This window comes from Peromyscus eremicus, chromosome 17 (genome assembly GCF_949786415.1).
Source record: "Peromyscus eremicus chromosome 17, PerEre_H2_v1, whole genome shotgun sequence".
In the NCBI taxonomy this organism is placed as follows: domain Eukaryota; kingdom Metazoa; phylum Chordata; class Mammalia; order Rodentia; family Cricetidae; genus Peromyscus; species Peromyscus eremicus.
Window position 1 is genome coordinate 15,510,278 of NC_081433.1, and position 18,916 is coordinate 15,529,193.

Below are 18,916 nucleotides of genomic sequence, written 5' to 3' on the forward strand. Positions count from 1 at the left end.
AGCTTGGTTGACGTTTACCCTTCTCCTCTGATGGCATGCAGAGTACCTTCTAGTTCCCTGAATACCAGCAGTAGAGGTGAAGGCTCTAGGTAGGCACCAGCCTGACTTCATGTTCAACGAGGTATGTAGGTGTTGTCCTCAGCAATGGGACTTTACCATTAGCTTGCAAAGAGGAGCCAATAGCTTTGGCAATAGCCTGAGTTGTTTGGGGGGCTACATAGAGCCTCAACTAGATGTAACCCATTCCTGGCACTGGAGTTTCACTTGTGGTGAAAGGTATCTAGTTGGGGCTTTGCCTCTTCCATTTAGATTTCTTTCATATATATATAAGCCGGGCGGTGGTGGCGCACGCCTTTAATCCCAGCACTCGGAGGCAGAGCCAGGCGGATCTCTGTGAGTTCGAGGCCAGCCTGGACTACCAAGTGAGTTCCAGGAAAGGCGCAAAGCTACACAGAGAAACCCTGTCTCGAAAAACCAAAAAAAAAAAAAAAAAAGAAAGAAAGCACATATATATATATATATATATATATATATATATATATATATATGAGCTTTTATTATAGTAGGTTTCCATATAACCCTTCAAGTAGACCTCAGTGTTAGCTGTCCTTCCCTGTATTCCCTCCATACCCCACTCTCTCCTCCCCCTCTATTTAATACTCCCATCCCAGTCTGCCCCCAACTCTCCATAACTATTTGTTCTTTTCTCCTTTTCTTGGGAGATCCTTCCTGCTCCCTGGGTCCTTACTCTACACCTAACTTCTGTGGTTATACAGATTGTAGCCTGGCTATTGAAGGCTTAAACACTAACATGCACGTGTAAAAGAATATATACCATATTTGTCTTTTGAGGTCTGGGTTACTTCATTCAGGATGATTTTTTTTCTAACTCCATCCACTTACTTGTGAAATCCATGATTTCAATTTTTTAATAGCTGAATAATATTCCATTGTGTAGAAGTACCACATTTTCATTATCCATTCATCTGTTTGGATACCTGGGCTGTTTTCTAATTTCTGGCTATTATGAGTAGAGCAGCAATGAATATGGTTGACTAAGATCCTCTATAGTAGGGTGAAGAGTTCTCTGGGTATATGGCCAAGGATGGAGAGCTGGATTTTGAGGTATATCTGCTCCCAGTTTCCCCGGGGAAGTGCCACACTGATTTCCATAGTGGCTGTACAAGTTTGCACTCCCAGCAGCAGTGGAGGAGTGTTCACCTTACCCCACATCCTCACCAGCGTGATTTGTTTTATGGATCTTGGCCATTTTGAGAGGTATAAGATGCATTTCCCTGATGACTAGGAATGTTGAGCCCTGACTCTCACCCTAAATGTTTCTCAGCCATTTGTGTTTCGTCTTTGTGAACTTTATTAGTTCTGTACCCCATTTTTTAATTGGGTTATTTGTTTTCTTGATGTTCAGGTTTTTTTCTTTTAGATCTTTATCCTTTTATTTCTTTAGTTCTAATATCTATATTTTAGATATTAACCCTGTATCTGATGTATTATTAGTTAAGATCTTTTCCCGTTATGTAGCCTGCAAATTCTCAGGGGTTAAACACAGGAATAAATAATCCCAGACCAGCAAATCAAAAGAGAGGGTTGGGGGGCCCACACCATAACAACAAAATAACAGGAATCAATACGCACTGCTCATTAATAACTCAATATTAATGATCTCAACTTGCCAATTAAGAAAAAAACAAAACAACAGATTAGATTAGATTAGATTAGATTAGATTAGATTAGATTAGATTAGGAAACAGGATCCAGACCTTGGGCAGCCTGGGGAAGTACAGAAACAAGTGTAGTCATTTGATGAGGAACCAGAGTTGGGCTTTTATATTCAGCAGAGGAAGTAAAGGGAAAGAGACTTTACCAACAGATTTTGTGCAAATTCCCACATAGCGATCAACACCTTGACATATCACTATTCTCATGAGGAAGCTGATGAGAAGTCCGAGAAAGTGGTCCTTTCACCCCCAGAGGGGTCCCCACCCTCCTCACAGTGCCGTGGGCTGCGGAGCAGTGGTAGCACATGCTCAGAAGTTGCAGCGTGATTTTACGTGGATGGCACTGTCTCAGATGCCCCCTGCTTTGCCCTTGAGATAAGTCGGTGGTAGCCTGTATCTTCTAGAATAAGAAACCAAGGCAGCAAAGTTTGCCGTGGAAATGACAATCACTACAATTGAAAGTCTACGTTGAGTGAATCTGTTGTCTGTGGGCCAGCCCAAGCCCACTGCTTAGTGCTCTAAGGCTTTATTGGAACTCGGCCGTGCCCAGTGGTTTCCCTGCTGGCTGGAACTGCTTGTTTACCAGGATTGGCAAAGTGACAGAGACACAGGTCTCATAAATTAGCGGTCGGGCCCGTAACAGAAAAAGCTGCCTGATCCTTCCCTATGTTAGTCACCTGACATTCAGATGAGGACATGGAGGCCCAGGATAGGAAGATTTTTGCCAGATAACCAGTCAGAGATAGCCGATTTGGTGCTCCATAGGCTTGGGGCTTTCAAGCCTCATGGTTCTATCACTTTTTTGATGCACATCTGTTTCCTTTTAGAGTGGACTCACTCCTCTCCACCTGGTAGCACAAGAAGGCCATGTTCCAGTGGCAGACGTGCTGATCAAACATGGTGTCACAGTGGATGCTACCACCCGGGTAAGGCAGGCCACTCTATGTCTGCATCTGCCATGGCTCCCTCCCTTATCTGCGTGCTCTGTCCGATCCACCCTGATGTACCCTCTCACACCTCAGAATTGTCTCCTTCATGGACACAAAACCTGAGGATCAACACTTTTCTGCCTTTTCCTGAGACTGGTAAGGAGTCTGGAGACACGGGCATTCATGGCCACTCGTTATATCCAGGAAATTTTTAAAGTTTGCTAGACCTTTGAGTTTGTCCTAAGAACTTGGAAGGGGTGTTTACACATGATGTTAAATCCTGTCTCACGTGTGTGGTAAGCATATAGAGGGTATCCAGGCTTCCTCTGTGTCACTAGGAAGTACAGCCCCTTTCACGCCAGGATTATGTTGAATGGAGTTTGGCTTTCTCTCAGGTTCTCTGTGTCAAAGAGTCCTGTGTTGTGGTGTAAGGGTGAGTGTGTGCGTGGTGCACAGCACACTGCTCTGGGTGTTTGCAGTGTGGGGACATGACTTCAGTGACAGGAAGGAGCTGTAAACTTTGACATCTAGACTAAGAAGCTGGCAGCCCAGAGGGAGAAAAGAGCACCCCCAGCTGGTGGGAGAAGGGACTGCATGGAAGAGGAACACCCTGGTTCCTTTTGTGGCCTTAAGTGGAAGGGACAAAGGGTTGAGGATGTAACTCAGGGTAGAGAGTTTGCCTAGCCATGTGCCAGGCCCTGGGTCCTGTCCCCAGCACTGAAAAACCCCAAAGAAGGAACAGAATGATACCACCAGCAGTGCGTACACATGCATGCCTGCACGCACGCACGCATGCACGCACCCCAGTTCCATAGATGCTCTATCCATGATGTTGTGCTGAAGACACCCCAAGAAGAGCTTCCCACAGCTTCAGCAAGAATCTCTTTAAAGCCCAAGAATCTCTTTATCCTAGCTCAGTCTTTTGGGGTCCTTTCCTGAAGGGCCCTGTTCTGTAGATTAGGCTGCCTCATAGATAGACAGACATAGACAAAGCCATATCAGGACATGAGGGTCTGACCCATAGGGTCTGTGTTAAGAGGGCCTCTGGAATCTTCAGCTAGCTCCCTAAGGACATGTGTGACCAAAGAGGGGCTGGCTTATCAGCCATTTGGGCATAACACCAATCAATGGGAGCTGGGGCAGAGTTTGAACATGGAGGACGTGGAGCACCTGCTGGTATGTGGGAGACCTGGTTCATCCCTACCAAAAATAAACAAGCAAAAATCAACAGGATAGATTCTTTGGAAATTAGCACGGCAGCCCACAGTCACATGAATAACCTTGGCCCATCACTTTAGACCATGGTCACTTCCTATAAACTCTAGTAACTCAGCTAACATCTGGATGCTTACAGTGGGGCTCCACCCCTCTAGTAGAAGAAATGAGTCTGCTGTTGTGAATGTCAGCATTGACAGTACGTGGCTGTCTGTCCTTCCAGAGCTCTTCCTAGCACAGACCCGTCAGCCCCTCCTTCTAAAAAGAACGCTTCTCGAATCCTGGTGCAGCTCTCTCCGATCACCCGCAAGCCTTTCCAAGTGCTGCCACAGACATTTGTCCCCACTCTGCCCTCCCTCTGCTTCATGTCAGCTGCCCTTGCGCATCCTCAAGGCTAACCGTTTTCAGCCTAGCCCTCTCTCCCAGGTTCACGTCAGCCTTCCGATGCCCTGCCTGATGACTTCAGTAGCATCTCACCCTTCCCTTGTCTGACACCAGATCCTGTCCCTGCTCTAACCAGCATCAGCACCATGTCTCACAGCAGCCCCCGCCCTTCCCCATAGCTTTCTTCCCCTCCCCGAAGCAGCTGCTTCTGTAAGGATTCCATTGAAGCGTGGCTCGGCTGGTGCTCGGCGTGCCCAGATGACTTCCCACCCACATTCATTTCTTGCCTTTCAGATGGGTTACACCCCGCTCCACGTGGCCAGTCATTATGGAAACATCAAGCTGGTGAAGTTTTTGCTACAGCACCAGGCAGACGTCAATGCCAAGACCAAGGTACAGGGGCACCTTACACCCAACCCCCACGCTGACAGCTCCTAGGCACTCACTTAGGAGGCAACCAGAGCCACTCCAGGCCCTGATTCAGTCCTGAGCTTTGAACCTAAAGAAGGAAGTGGCGGGGGGGGGGGGGGGGGAGCAGTTTTAGTAGATGGACTCTGGCGTTTGTATGCAGTTCTTCCCCCCAGCGGCTCACTGATCCTGCCAAACGTCTGCCTTACTTCATAGCTAGGATACAGTCCCTTGCACCAGGCGGCTCAGCAAGGCCACACAGACATTGTGACGCTGCTCCTGAAGAACGGTGCTTCCCCGAACGAGGTCAGCTCGGTGAGTACCCGTCTGGTCCCGTTTCACACAGCAAGGGGAGCACCCCTAACCATATAGGTTGCTGACACTCTGGAGTCTGGGCAGAGCTACGCACCATCATGTAGCTGCCTTGTGTACACTCCAGACATTGGAATATGGCTCCTTTTGGTCACTGGAGAGTGACCTTCACCAGCAGCATGCCTCCTCTGCTCTGGCTTGTAACTGTTCCTGCTGACGCACCTTCTGCTGTGTCTGAAGCTACCTTCGTGAAGTATGGCATGAGTAGGCAAAACTAAGTGCTTTGGACCTGGAAGACATCCCTAGCAGCCTTAGCGATTGTGGTTCGGGATGGATTTCCTATCCTGACCGTGGGGTTGGTAGGATTAACCTGCAGGGCTGTTCCCAACTCAGAAAGCTGTGGACCCTTGACTGCAGATGTTTGCTGAGGGTGTAACCGCAGCTGGGCTGACGTCATGTGGAGCCCGGGCACAGTCTGCAAGCAGAGAAGGACCTTCAAAGATAAAAGCTTCAGTGCCTTGCAGTTCTCACCTAACCCTTTCCCTTAAGATAAAAACATTAAAGTGTCCCTATCCCATTCGGGGAATTTGTGAATCGGACAGCTCTAATTAGTGAACTGAAAGGTTCAGGATTGCTGTTAACTATCATAACACGCAGTTACTGACAGCTGAGGAGGGGTATGGGAGCATTGCCCTGCTGCTAACCGGTTCCTCCCAGCAGTGCTTGCCTGCCTTGGGAGACTTGGCTCTGTTCTCATGTCAAGGCCATATACTTAACACCCAGGGCTTACAGTGTGGACTGCTCATCTTCCTGTCTTCTCTCATCTTTGTGGCCTCCAGGGTCACATACTTGTACACAGATCTCGGCTCCAAGGCCCAGTCCGTCCACTTGGGCCCTTCTGAAGAATCCAAGCAAACCTGGTCTGTGTGCAAGAGACAGACTCTCTCCTCTGACTCCCTGTCGGCTTTTCCTCTGTCCTAGAACGGAACCACACCTCTGGCAATAGCCAAGCGTTTGGGCTATATCTCTGTAACAGATGTGCTCAAGGTGGTCACGGATGAAACCAGTGTAGTGGTATGTCTGCCCCTCCCCTGAGGCACCCCAACCCCAACTCCAGCCGCAGCCATGGGTCCTGAGGGTTACCGCCCAAAGCCAATGCCTCCCATCTGGTAGGCACTACTAGCTACAGGTGGGGCAATACTGCCACCTAGTGACCAAAGAATTGGATGGAGCTTGGGGAAGGGGTGCGGTGTAGGGCAGTCTGAGGTCTGGCATTATCCTGCCTATGCTACCCGCCAGGCTTCAGCTTCCAGATCAATTGCCTCCTAGGCCTGGCGGCACATCTTTCCATCTCCTTTCCTGGCTGCTCATCCGGGGCAGCCGCTGATCTGAAGCAAAGATACCGTGTTCCGTGTGGGTCCGACCCCTACCCTTTCTCCTTTCAGTTAATCAGCGACAAACATCGGATGAGCTACCCTGAGACGGTGGATGAGATCCTGGATGTGTCTGAAGACGAAGGTAAAAACCTTTGGTGATGAATTCAGGCTCCATCCTCCCAGGCTTCCCTCGGAGTCCCTCAGAACAGATCCAGGCTGTCCATACAAGCACACATTGAAACTAGGGAGACCCGCTTCTTACAAATATTGTCTATTGACAGAACAATTCTTTTCAGAGGATCCCAGGTGAAGGAAAAATTGAGGACTTAGAGGTTCATATTTTAGCTCTCAAGTCTTTATGTGGGAGTTAGAACGGATGGGTCTACTCAAGGCAGCTCTGAGAGCTGGCGGCAGCTGCGGCAACATCTGGCTGCTGTTCTCCTCCACAAATGATAAGGCTGGCTGTTTAAAAAGAGGACGCATCCTGGTCAGCTGCCCTTAGGACAGTGTGGTGGACAGAAAGTCTGGAGTCTCTCGTTGTCACTGGGGGATTAAGGTTTCAACTTCCTGATCTCCAGGGTATCTTTCCCTTCCCCCTTCCCCAAGCAAGCCCTACTTCCTCACAGAGTTGAGAGAATGCATGCAGGATAGCAGGGATGGGCTTGCTCTCTGGCCCCTTCTGTCTGGAATTCAGTGGTTGGATGACTGCCAGCTGGACAGTTCCAGCACATGCGCCCTTAACGACATGCCTCTGGCTTTACTGGGTCCTGACGCTCTCACCCCTTCAACTTGGCTCTTCTTTACCTTCCAGGAACCGCTCAGATAACTATAATGGGTATGAAATGCTCTCTGTTCCCTGTGGTCTTTCTCACCGGAGCACATCCCACCATAAGCACACGAGTCCTCACTAACCCATGCCTGCTTCTCATCCTCCGTGGCCCCATGCAGGGCCCGGAGCTGACTAAACAGGACATGCACACCATGAAACCACCTCTGTATCTGTGCCCATGCCACCATGTCTGTGCTCATCCTGCATGAACAGTTACACTTCCATCCTGTCGGCTCCAGGTCATAGGGCCAGGCTCCTCCTGCAGGGTGATAGGCATGGGGGGCCCAGAGCCCAGGCTGCTGGTCCAGTCAGGCCAAGAAGATGGGGGAGGGGTGCAGGTTGCTGATTTAGGTGCAGGGAGCTAGATCCTCTTTATGAGATTTGGAATTACGAATAAAAATTCCAGGATGAGGAATTCTTAAGGTATAAAAATAATAATGGAAATAAAGGGGTTTCAATAACAAAAGGATGCTATAGCCTTGAGTGACTAGGTTTGAGCACAGTGCTGTTTACTCCTCTATAATGGTAGATTAGAAATATCTGTAACCTAAGCTGGGTATGGTGGCCCATACTTTTAATCCCAGCATTCAGGAGGCAGAGACAGGTGGATCCTTGAGTTCAAGGCCAGCCTGGTCTACAAAGCAAGTTCCAGGACAGCCAGAGCTACACAGAGAAACCCTGTCTCAAAAACGAAAGAAGAGAAAAGAAAAGAAAGAAAGAGAGAAAGAAAGAAACAGAGAAAGAAAAAGAAAGAAAAGAAAGAAAGAAATATCTGTAACTGTGACTCTTTTGATGGTGCCATTTTACCCTCTGAAAGAGCTATTATGTAATGGGAAACTCATCAAACAAAAACCTTCTTTCTGGCTGTGTTGGTTTCCAGCCTACAAAGCTGGGGGGGAGACAGAGTAGGACCTGGCCCACCCTGGGCTCTAGTGCTGGAAGAACAGGCCTGGGAATTCCCATGGCTAACAGGCCCCTTGGGGCATCAGAAACCAAAACTGCCCTCCGCTTTTGAGTAGACATTGAGAGGGGGACTGTGGAAAGTGCTCGTTAGGAACCAAAAAGTGATCTGTCTCCAGTCCGCCACTCACTTGAGCTCCTGGTTTTCAGGTGAAGAACTTGTCGGCTCCCAGGCTGCGAGGCGGGACTCCCGGGATGTGGGTGAGGAGAAAGAGCTGTTGGATTTTGTGCCGAAGCTAGACCAAGTGTAAGATGGGTTCAGTGTGGGTGGGAGGATCGTGCTGTGGACATCCAGGCGCAGCTCCAGGGTTCAGAGCAGAGAGGTAGATGAAAGCCAGGCCGGGGATGTGCCTAGGGAAGGAGAGGGTTCAAGGTGCAGGGGGGACATGGGTCAGTTTGTGGATCAGAGAGTCATTTTATCATATGCGATGAGGTGAGGGTGAGTAAGCAAGCCAGGTCATTACAGATGGACTGAGGTTTGTCACTTAGGTCTCTCAGGAATGATGGAGGGGTCTGCTTCAACTATTCTGCTCTTTGATTGTCTAATGTTCCTGGCTCACAGGGTGGAATCTCCAGCCATTCCAAGGATCCCTTGTGTCACACCTGAGACTGTGGTCATCAGATCTGAAGACCCAGAACAGGTAAGGAACTCTTGGTCTCTTCCGTCACAGAGAGTGAGGACATTCCATGATTGTGTTCCTATGACCTGGGGACAATAGGAGCTAAAGTAGAGAGGCTCACACCTTCAAACCCATGATTCCCTGTGTTCTGTAGAGCCCAGTATGGTTGGCATACTCATTGTGCCTACTGTGAGTTCCAGGAGCCTCAGAGGGCTCGAGTATGAGAAACATCGTCATAATATGCCAGGAAGATGTTCAGGCCATGTTCAGTTGTAGGACCAGGAAGGAAGCCTTCCCCCTGTGATGCACATAAGCTTCCTCTCTCTTGAGGAAGAGAACTGTGCCTCTTCTCATCTTCCCCCATTTGATAATGGGAGCCAGAGACCCCAACACTGACAGAAAGATGTCGGAGCACTGTTGTTGATGTAACCATTGTTCATGACAGTACCCTGGTTTGGGCCTTCCTAGCCTTCCACTGGAATTCACCCAAAAAGGTAGATAGAGCTAGAGGATGAGAATGATTTCAAATAGTTTAGTCTCTTCTGGTTAAAGATTAGGCCATTGGCACTTTCCTCCAGAGCAACAACATTTCCTAGGGATATGAGAGAGTTGATGTGGTGTTGAAGGCTGGCCATGTCTGCCCTTAGGCCTGACAGCTGAGGTGGGCTGAATCCCCTCCCTCCTCCACAAAGGGATATGAGTCTGAAAATATGCTGGGGTATCAGCACCATACAGCATTGGTGGTGTTGTGCATTTGAGAGACAATCCGATGGGACCCTTGTACCACTCTGACACTGTCCCTGGATGCTGTCAAAGCAACAGGAACAAGCCCAGGGGACCTGAGTGAGTCTTGTCCTGTAACCACCCCATTCTCTTCACCACCCTTCAACACACACACACACACACACACACACACACACACACGGAGAGAACCCAGGGGTTTGTACTTGCTAAGGAGAAGCCCAACATCTCTTTCCAAGTCTTTGCTTAAGTTAAAAACCCAGTCAGAGGTGCACACTGCATTTCTACTAATTGCCCATCTAGGGCTCCATGTAAAGGGTTGGGTTCAGTTGTCTCCTGTGAGCTGCTCTCATCTCTGGGTGTGGACTTAGAGACATTGGTTTTTGTGAGGCAGCAAATAGTCTCCTTCCACCAGTGAGGGGTGGGAAGCCCCGCAGAGGCTGATGGGTTCACCTTGCAGAGCCCTCCTCCACACGGTGCCAATGGGCAAGTCGCCCTGAGGTGACCGGTGCAGGGCCTAGAACCAGCTCTGGAGAGGAAAGCATGGGGAATGGCAGAGAGAAGGGTGGATGAGTGAGCTCTATATGCACCAAGCAGAGGACGGCAAGCGAAGAGAGACCCTGAGGGGGAAGCCATGTTCCTTTGGGGTCAGAGTTCATTTCATGGAAGCGGTTTCTTCTAGCTGCGCTGCAGGACGTGGGCACATGTTTGGGTATCCTGAGGGTGAGATAAGAGACAGGAGGCCCTTTTCTCTTCTGCAGGGATCTAAAGAGTATGATGAGGACTCACTAATCCCCAGTAGCCCAGCCACAGAGACCTCAGACAACATTAGCCCCGTGGCCAGCCCCGTCCACACAGGGTGAGTGTTACGCAAATCTGGGACCCACTTTTCCTGCCCTTGAGAAGGAAGCCAGTCCTGTCATGATCTACCTGTGCGTCTAGGTTCCTGGTGAGCTTCATGGTTGATGCCCGGGGAGGATCCATGAGAGGGAGCCGTCATAATGGCCTGAGGGTGGTGATCCCTCCCCGGACATGCGCAGCACCCACACGTATCACCTGCCGCTTGGTCAAGCCTCAGAAGCTGAACACACCACCCCCACTGGGTGAGGAAGAGGGCCTAGCCAGCAGGATCATTGCGTTGGGACCTACGGGGGCCCAGTTCCTTAGGTGAGATATGCCCTCGTGGGGAATGTGTGCAACTAGTGTCTCCAGCCAATTCCCACCCCTTCAGCTGAGACTGAAGGACCCCCACCCCCGCCCAGGCAGCGCCCGGCATCTCATTGCTGTGGTGACAAACAGGCTTTTTCCTGGCCCTCTCAGGCCCACGGAGCAGCTTATGGCTCTAGAGGAGCCCACTACTCTCAAAAGTGCTAGGATGCGAAGGAAGAGAACAGAGAAAATTTGGCTATTTGGGAGCATAGGGTTTATTTAGGTAAATACCAGAGTGCTCATCTGGAAGGTATTCCCCACAGAGGGTCCCCAAGACCCTCCAGAGGAGTGAAATGCAGGTAGTCTTTTCTGGTCACTGGAGCTCTGCTGTCCACCCAGAACAGTAAGAGAGGCTTTAGCCTCAGTGACCCAGGGCAGCTCTGTTCCTCCACAGCCCTGGCCCGTAGTAGGCCCTTCTCCCTGCGGGCTGTGAGCAGGGCTCGCTGCCGTCCCCTTTGTGGCCGGCCATCTGGCCTCCCCTAGGACACCCTCCTACCGCTTGCTGTGTTCCACCTTAGCCCCGTGATTGTGGAAATCCCCCATTTCGCCTCGCATGGCCGTGGGGACCGTGAACTGGTGGTTCTGAGGAGCGAAAATGGCTCTGTGTGGAAAGAGCACAAGAGCCGTTATGGAGAAAGCTACCTGGACCAGATCCTTAACGGCATGGACGAAGGTGAAGGGGCCCTAGAGTTCTGGGAAGATGGGATCTGGGCTTGCACACTCAGGGTGCTCTGTCAGCACTGCCTGGGCTTGGGGAGGCTAAGAGAGGCTGGAGATGGTCCTTATGACCAAGTGCTGGATCCCCAGGACACGTGGGTGGGCATAGTGCCCCCCCCATGCCCAGCGCCTCTTCCACTGGGCCTCTGGGTCCAGACACTCCTCCTTCCAGGCCACCTCCCTGCCAAGCCCCTCGGGAGGGTGTGTGTCCAGGATGTGGAGACTCTAGAGCCACAGTCATGGCTCATCCTGAGGCAACTTGTGGTTCCAGAGCTGGGGAGCTTGGAGGAGCTGGAGAAGAAACGCGTGTGCCGCATCATCACCACTGACTTCCCCCTGTACTTTGTGATCATGTCCCGGCTCTGCCAGGACTACGACACCATCGGTCCTGAAGGGGGCTCCCTGAAGAGCCGGCTGGTGCCCCTGGTACAGGCAACGTTCCCCGAAAACGCTGTCACCAAGAAAGTGAAGCTGGCTCTGCAGGTGACGGGCTCGGGGTCCCTTCCTTGCCAGTTCCTCAGGCGACATGGGAGCCAGGCTCTAGAGAAGACTCGCCCCCGCCCCCAGGACAGTCCCACACTTTGGTCTGGGAAATCTGAGCTGGGGGAACTCTGGGAGGGAGGGGGTGAACAGATGTTTTCCGAAGAGTAGACAGCCCAATGTGGCCACTGAGTGTGGCCAGCTGTGTCCCCTTAGGGAGGATTCCACAGGAGGCCCGAAGTGGGCCAAAGTGCTGAGGAAAAGCATGGAAATGGGAGACGGAAGGAAAGGTTCAGAAAGACACTAAGCCGTGGGGTCAGGCCTAGGTGGACACCATTCCCATCCAAGTGTATGGGGTGGGGGGTGGGGGTGGCGTCACCTCCTCACCTGAACTTTGAGGGTACCTGGCTGACCCTATCTGACTTGCCCTGGGGCTGAGCCTTCTGTCTTCGGCACTTCGCAGGCACAGCCTGTCCCAGACGAGCTGGTGACCAAGCTCCTAGGTAACCAGGCCACATTCAGCCCCATTGTCACCGTTGAGCCAAGGCGCCGGAAATTCCACCGTCCCATTGGGCTTCGAATCCCGCTCCCTCCCTCCTGGACTGACAACCCCAGGGACAGTGGGGAGGGAGACACCACCAGCCTGCGCCTACTGTGCAGCGTCATCGGTGAGTGATGCTCCTGGTGCCCACTTCCTTGGCAGCAGCTGGTTTGGGGCACACCCTGGCCAGTGCAAAGATAAAGCCAGCAACTACCTTAGGCTCTTACAGCTTCCCTGGGGGTGGGAGAAAAATGACCTGAGTATATAAGTCTATGATCCGAGGACAAGTCCTCAGGACAGCATGGGGACATAGAGTGCTCAGGTTTTGCAGACTAAGGGTCACCCAGGTTGTACCACTTCTGTCCTAGTGCATTGGTAAGCTTCATGCTTGTGAATGGAAAGTAGCCCCCAGCCCTGTTCTGCCGCTGTTGTAGGTGGAACTGACCAAGCCCAGTGGGAAGATATAACGGGGACAACCAAGCTTGTGTATGCCAACGAGTGTGCCAACTTTACCACCAATGTCTCGGCCAGGTGAGACTCGGCCCTTCCTCGCCCAGCGTGGTGGCTGCAGGGAGCCACCCTCACGGCCTGGCCTGCTCTCCCAGGCTTGAGATTCCTTCTCTGCTGCTCCCCCTTCACCCCCCTCCCCCCTGCCAGACAGGGTGCAGTCACTGCTGCGTGGCCACGCTCGCCACTCGCCATCTCCTTTTAGGTTTTGGCTGTCAGACTGCCCTCGGACCGCGGAGGCTGTAAACTTTGCCACTCTGTTGTACAAAGAGCTCACCGCGGTCCCCTACATGGCCAAGTTTGTCATCTTTGCCAAGATGAATGACCCCCGGGAAGGACGGCTACGCTGCTACTGCATGACGGACGACAAAGTGGACAAGACCCTGGAGCAGCACGAGAACTTCGTGGAGGTGGCACGGAGCAGGGACATAGAGGTGTGGCTCCGGGTCTCCTCATAACAGCCGCTGCACACAAGGAAATAAAGCCCTGGGTTAAGGGGGCTTTCATGGCTGGTTTCTGAGACACGATGGCCTAGCCAGGCCAGGAGTCTTCCCTCTGAAGTTACAGGGACCGTTAGACTGTATTGCTTCAGCTCCTGTCCCAAGCATCATTTTAGATAAGTTATGACAAACACTGCAGGCATCTCAGGGACTTGTAGCATAAGAATCAGCACTTGCTGAAGTTCGTATGAATCTGGCACAATTGAAAGTAATTTGCGAGGCTGGAGAGCTGGCTCAACAGTGAAGAGCACTTACTGCTCTTGCAGAAGACCCGGGTTCGGATCCCAGCACCTATATCAGACAGCTCACAACCACCTGTAACTCTGGTTCCAAGTGATCCAGTGCCCTCTTCTGGTCTCTGTGGGTACCTGCATAAGTGCGCGCGCACACACACACACACACACACACACACACACACACACACTTTTTCGAAATCCTTCTTTCTTAAAGTACCTTACTTATAAGATAGGGTTTGGCTCTCTTAGCTGTGGGCACCTTGGTTACCCCAGTGTACACACTGGGGAGCCAAGACTGGGAGAGAGAGGGTTAAAGTCACCCTCAAGCTGCAGAGACAGCAGCTGTAGGATTTGACCCAAACTCCCTGCTTCTACCAGCAACCCTGGGGTGGGGCAGCATCTAGGAAAGCAGGGGCCATGTGGATAAATAGAAGAGAGGATGGGAACTGGATTTGAACTTATTACCATCCCAAGATTCTCTCCCATGTTTATACAATAAGCTAGGGACTGTCTGAGGGTCTGGCCTCTTAGCTGGACTTACCTGGGAAAGCGGATGCCTTAGAGTTTCTATTGTTGTGATTAAACACCATGACCCAAAGCAACTTGGGGAGGAAAGGGTTTATTTCAGGTTACAGTTTATCACTATATCACAGTCTATCATGGAAGGAAGTCAGGGCAAGAACTCAGCCGGGAACTGAGAGGCCGGAACTGAAGCAGAGGCCATGGAGGAACACCGCTTACTGCCTTGCTCCTCATGGCTTGCTCAGCCTGCGTTTATACACAACCCAGGACCACCTTGCCCAGGACTGGCACTGCCCATAGTGAGCTGGGCCCTCTCACGTCAATCAGCAATCAAGAAAATGCCCTGCAGGTTTGCCCACAGGCTTTCCTTAATAGAGGTTTCCTCCTCTCACGTGACTCTAGCTTGGAGAGAGAGAGAGAGAGAGAGAGAGAGAGAGAGAGAGAGAGAGAGAGAGAGAGAGAGAGAGAGAGGAAGGAAGGAAGGAAGGAAGGAAGGAAGGAAGGAAGGAAGGAAGGAAGGAAGGGAGGAAGGAAGGAAGGAAATAACCAGGAGAGCTGACTAGGTGACTTGGTATCAGAAATACAGGGCTAAGACTTAGGCGTGCCTGGTTCTGATGCTGCCCTGGCACTCACTGGTCAAAGTACTTTCTGTCTACAGGACTCAGTTTCCCCAACTGTCAGATATAAACATGAGAACATCTCATTTGAGGCTGTTGTGCACATAGAAGGAATCCTGATGTGTGAGAAGTATTTGTCGCCTTTTGAGCACATCTCACGAACAAAACATCTTCAGACAGACTTAAGACTATAGACCAGGGCTTTTCCAGGAGACGTGCTCTGCCGTCCTGACAGACAGGCCGCTGAGTTCTTGGGAACATGTTCATTTCAAGTCTACACCAAGGGAGCAGGGCTCCTTTGTGACACTTTTCCCTAAACGAACAGTGAGGCTTCTCATAACCCACTCCCTGTGTGAGGGACGGTTTAGGGGAAATCAAAGAAACTTACAGGCATTTCTATACGAGCTCAGCATGCTTTTCTCTTCCTGTAGGTTCTGGAAGGAATGCCTCTGTTTGCAGAACTCTCTGGGAACTTGGTGCCTGTCAAGAAAGCAACGCAACAGCGAAGCTTCCACTTCCAGTCATTTCGAGAGAACCGCCTGGCCATCCCTGTGAAGGTGCTGGCCTCCTCTGGCCACCCTGTTCTCTTGGTCTAGGAGTTTGGGAGGCAGGAACCCCTGAGAACACCAGCCTGGAGGCATCCAGGGCCCTGCTAAAGCTCCCTGTGTGTGATTGAATCTAGGTGAGGGACAGCAGTCGCGAGCCAGGAGGGTTCTTGTCGTTCCTGCGGAAGGCGATGAAATACGAGGACACCCAGCACATCCTCTGCCACTTGAATATCACCATGCCCCCCTGTACCAAGGTGAGCTGCCACCGCCAACTTCCCTTAGAAGCCCCCAGAACACGCATCCATCCAAAAGGCTTCTTCTTGTGTTCTGAAGCACTAACTTCAATTTCCAGGCTCCTCAGGGACTCTTGCTCTGCTATGGACATTTACTTTGTGGCTAGGCAGTGAAAGCTTTCCCTGGAACGTCCGAAAAGCCTGGTTATGGGATGTGAGGAGCCAATGTCAGGGTCAGGCACTGATAGGACTGTTCACATGGAGCCAGCCTCCCTAGAATGTGGAGGACAGATCCACCCCCCAACCCCCAACCCCCATGCTCTTGAGACGTCTGAGGCTTACAGCTGAGTGGGGACTTGCCGAAGGTCACTTACTCATAGACAGAAGTTGTCAAGTCTCTTTTCCATTTATTCGCCTGTCTTTCCTCTCAAACAAGGGGACCCTGGTGTCCCCAGCCACTGTCAAAACCCCGGTTTCCACACTCAGCCAAGGAGTCTTGACCGATGGCCTCTTTCTGATCCCTGTGAGAGCATCATGGTGTCGCTTGGACCTTTGGAGCGACTCCATCCTCAGAATGTCTCCAGGTTTCTGTCAGGGCTATTGTGCTTCTATTTGAGTCATTGGCCTTCTGTAGTCACCTAGAAGAGAAACAAGGTCACCTTCAGCTACGTGACTCAATTTCTCTTTTCCTTCTGAGGATGAGGGTCAACCTACTTCTCCCTCAAGTGGGGTTTCCAGTGCCTAGAACAAAGAGGCCTTGGTGTTAAACCTTAGGCCAGTGTGAGTCAGCAATGAGTCATCGAGCAGAAGAGAATCCAGAAAGAAAAACTGAGCTTAAATTCAAAATCTGTCTCTACCGGGTGATCTTGTGCAAGTTACTCTCTGTGCCTCAGTTTCCCCACCAGTAAACTAGAAGTTGTACCTACCTGCCTCATAGGTGGCTGCCAGTATAAAATGGAGCTGCTCACATGGTAATGGCTACTTGGATCTGCCATTCTTGATACTATTAATGAAGTATTTGCGTACCACAAACCTCCTTCCACTCCCATCTCTTACCACGTGTTTTATCTGTCAGGCCACGGACTACCAAAACACGAGAGCTTGCATCGGCTTCTCTAAGACAAAGTGCACCCCAAATCCACTGTAACCTTTCTCTGTCTTCTGCAGGGCAGTGGAGCAGAAGACAGGAGGAGGACGCTGACACCCCTGACCCTTCGATATAGCATTCTCAGCGAGTCCCGGCTGGGTAGGAGCCCCTCGCCTAGCACCCCAATATGCTTGCTCTTATAAGAGTGCAGACACATTCCCATCAAGGCAATCTGTCAAGGATGTCCTTGTCAAGGACTCTGTCCTGGTGTCAACTCATCTTATTTTATCTGCAGCAGGCAAAGCCTTCCCCTTAGGTCTCTCCCTGACAGTGTGATCTGAAGGGCCTTGTTACCTGAGCATCCTTTTGTAAGGGCCAGACACCCACCTCATCCATGTTGCGACCTGCCCCTGTGACTAACTGCAATCCAATGCATCTTCCCAGGTTTTACCAGTGATACAGACCGTGTTGATATGAAGATGGCGGTCATCACGGAGCACCTCGGCCTCAGCTGGGCAGGTGAGTTATGGAATTTGAACAGAAAAAAAAACCAAAAAAACAACCAGATCTACCTAACCCCATGATCCTTCCTCCTGGGTGACCCAGGATGAAGCACATCCAACCCTATCTTCATCATCCATTGTTCATTGAGTCTGTGATGGTCCTTTTTTTTTTTTTTTTTTTTTTTTTTTTGGTTTTTCGAGACAGGGTTTCTCTGTGTAGCTTTGCGCCTTTCCTGGAACTCGCTTTGTAGACCAGGCTGGCCTCGAACTCACAGAGATCCACCGGCCTCTGCCTCCCGAGTGCTGGGATTAAAGGCGTGCCCCACCACCGCCCGGCTGATGGCCCATTTTATAAGCAATGCCACTGGGCACAAGTGGAGAGCAGTGAGCCTCCCCCGCCCCCCATGTTCGTCTATTGCCCCTGGAAGCATCGTGAGAAACAGTTATCCTTACTTTTATAGCAAGAGTAGCAGAGACTCCAGGGAAACAACCCTTCATCTTACGACCTTGCCAAGTTGAGCATCAGCCTAAGCCATCAGGAGCTCTGGTTGAGCGCAGAAAAGCGTTTATAAATCCTAAGCCGGGAGCCTTCTGTAATAATCCTGTCTCTCCCACTGTTGTTTATGTTTGAATGTTTCTCAACAGAAACTGTGTCTGAGTTCATCCCTACATTTAAATTCTGTGTATTTCCAAGATTAATAGGTGCGTGGCCTCACAGGCAGACTCGGCTACTGCTAAGTTTCTACTCTCCACTGCTAGCTCGTGTGGTGGGGCATAGCTAGGCTAGCGGGCATTAGCAGGGCTCCAGTGTTCCCTGTTCATCTGCAGATGAGCTGGACCTAAGCTGGCTGGAGACACCTTTGAAAATAAACATCAGATTTTATATCATACACCACCAACGCTTGACGTTGTAAGCTGCCTTTGGGTGTACTGGTTTACCCTGTTTTATCAGTGGGAATGTGAAGATCCACCTTAATAAAGCAGGTTGGTAGCTAGTGACAGAACACAGAAAATGAAACAAATAAACATAAACACACAGACAAATGATATGTGTGTATACATATATATACATATATACACATACACACACATATATGTAATGTACGTATATGCGTATATCTTGTGACAGTGTCCACTGTCTTCTCAGTGCTGCTCAGTACCTTCTCAGAGGCAGCTTGCTGTGGGAAAAGGGGAAAGGGCCAGGTCTCCAGATGTTGCACCTTTTGCCTCTGGCTATGGCTGAGCCTATGGTACTTCCTGGTTATACAGCAGGGCAGACAGGATTTGAAGGGAAGCAGGTAGGCAGAGGAAAATGCTCCACATGTTGATGTAACCTCGGGCTCTGTAAACGGACGTGTCCTCTCTTGCCACCCTCTGCTGTAATCTTTATGTGGATGACCGTCCTGTGTGCACTCACCCTGCACAATGCTTTAGATGACTCAGACACCACAGTGGGAACTTCCTGAGAAGCTGTGTGGCAGGAATTCAGAATTTGGGAAGTATCTGTTCTTTAGGCTATTTCTATTCCTGCTTGGTGTGTGTACATGCATGCGTGTGTGTGTGTGTGTGCGTGTGTGTGTGTGTGTGTGTGTGTGGTATACTGTGTCTATACATGTCCATGAATAAATATATACACATGTGTATGTATGCTGCACATGTGCACATTTGCATACAAGTATATGGTCTGTGTCCTTATATGTGGTATA

The 18,916-nt window shown here is 50.7% G+C and overlaps 1 protein-coding gene across 5 annotated transcripts in view; it reads left to right on the plus strand.

Annotated features, from left to right (window-relative positions):
- Ank1 (ankyrin 1) overlaps positions 1-18,916 on the plus strand; it is a 183,812-nt gene that overhangs the window by 138,745 nt on the left and 26,151 nt on the right. For 4 of the 5 annotated variants that reach the window (XM_059244849.1, XM_059244850.1, XM_059244851.1 and 1 more), the window contains exons 18-36: positions 2,564-2,662; positions 4,559-4,657; positions 4,889-4,987; positions 5,966-6,058; positions 6,430-6,502; positions 7,172-7,195; positions 8,300-8,396; positions 8,712-8,790; positions 10,272-10,369; positions 10,453-10,677; positions 11,238-11,392; positions 11,708-11,919; positions 12,380-12,584; positions 12,892-12,988; positions 13,170-13,398; positions 15,271-15,396; positions 15,522-15,641; positions 16,788-16,866; positions 17,152-17,226. In XM_059244849.1, the coding sequence (XP_059100832.1) occupies positions 2,564-2,662; positions 4,559-4,657; positions 4,889-4,987; positions 5,966-6,058; positions 6,430-6,502; positions 7,172-7,195; positions 8,300-8,396; positions 8,712-8,790; positions 10,272-10,369; positions 10,453-10,677; positions 11,238-11,392; positions 11,708-11,919; positions 12,380-12,584; positions 12,892-12,988; positions 13,170-13,398; positions 15,271-15,396; positions 15,522-15,641; positions 16,788-16,866; positions 17,152-17,226 (2,284 nt within the window). The remainder of the gene's footprint in view (positions 1-2,563; positions 2,663-4,558; positions 4,658-4,888; positions 4,988-5,965; positions 6,059-6,429; positions 6,503-7,171; positions 7,196-8,299; positions 8,397-8,711; positions 8,791-10,271; positions 10,370-10,452; positions 10,678-11,237; positions 11,393-11,707; positions 11,920-12,379; positions 12,585-12,891; positions 12,989-13,169; positions 13,399-15,270; positions 15,397-15,521; positions 15,642-16,787; positions 16,867-17,151; positions 17,227-18,916) is intronic. The other variant, XM_059244853.1, reaches the window with a different exon arrangement.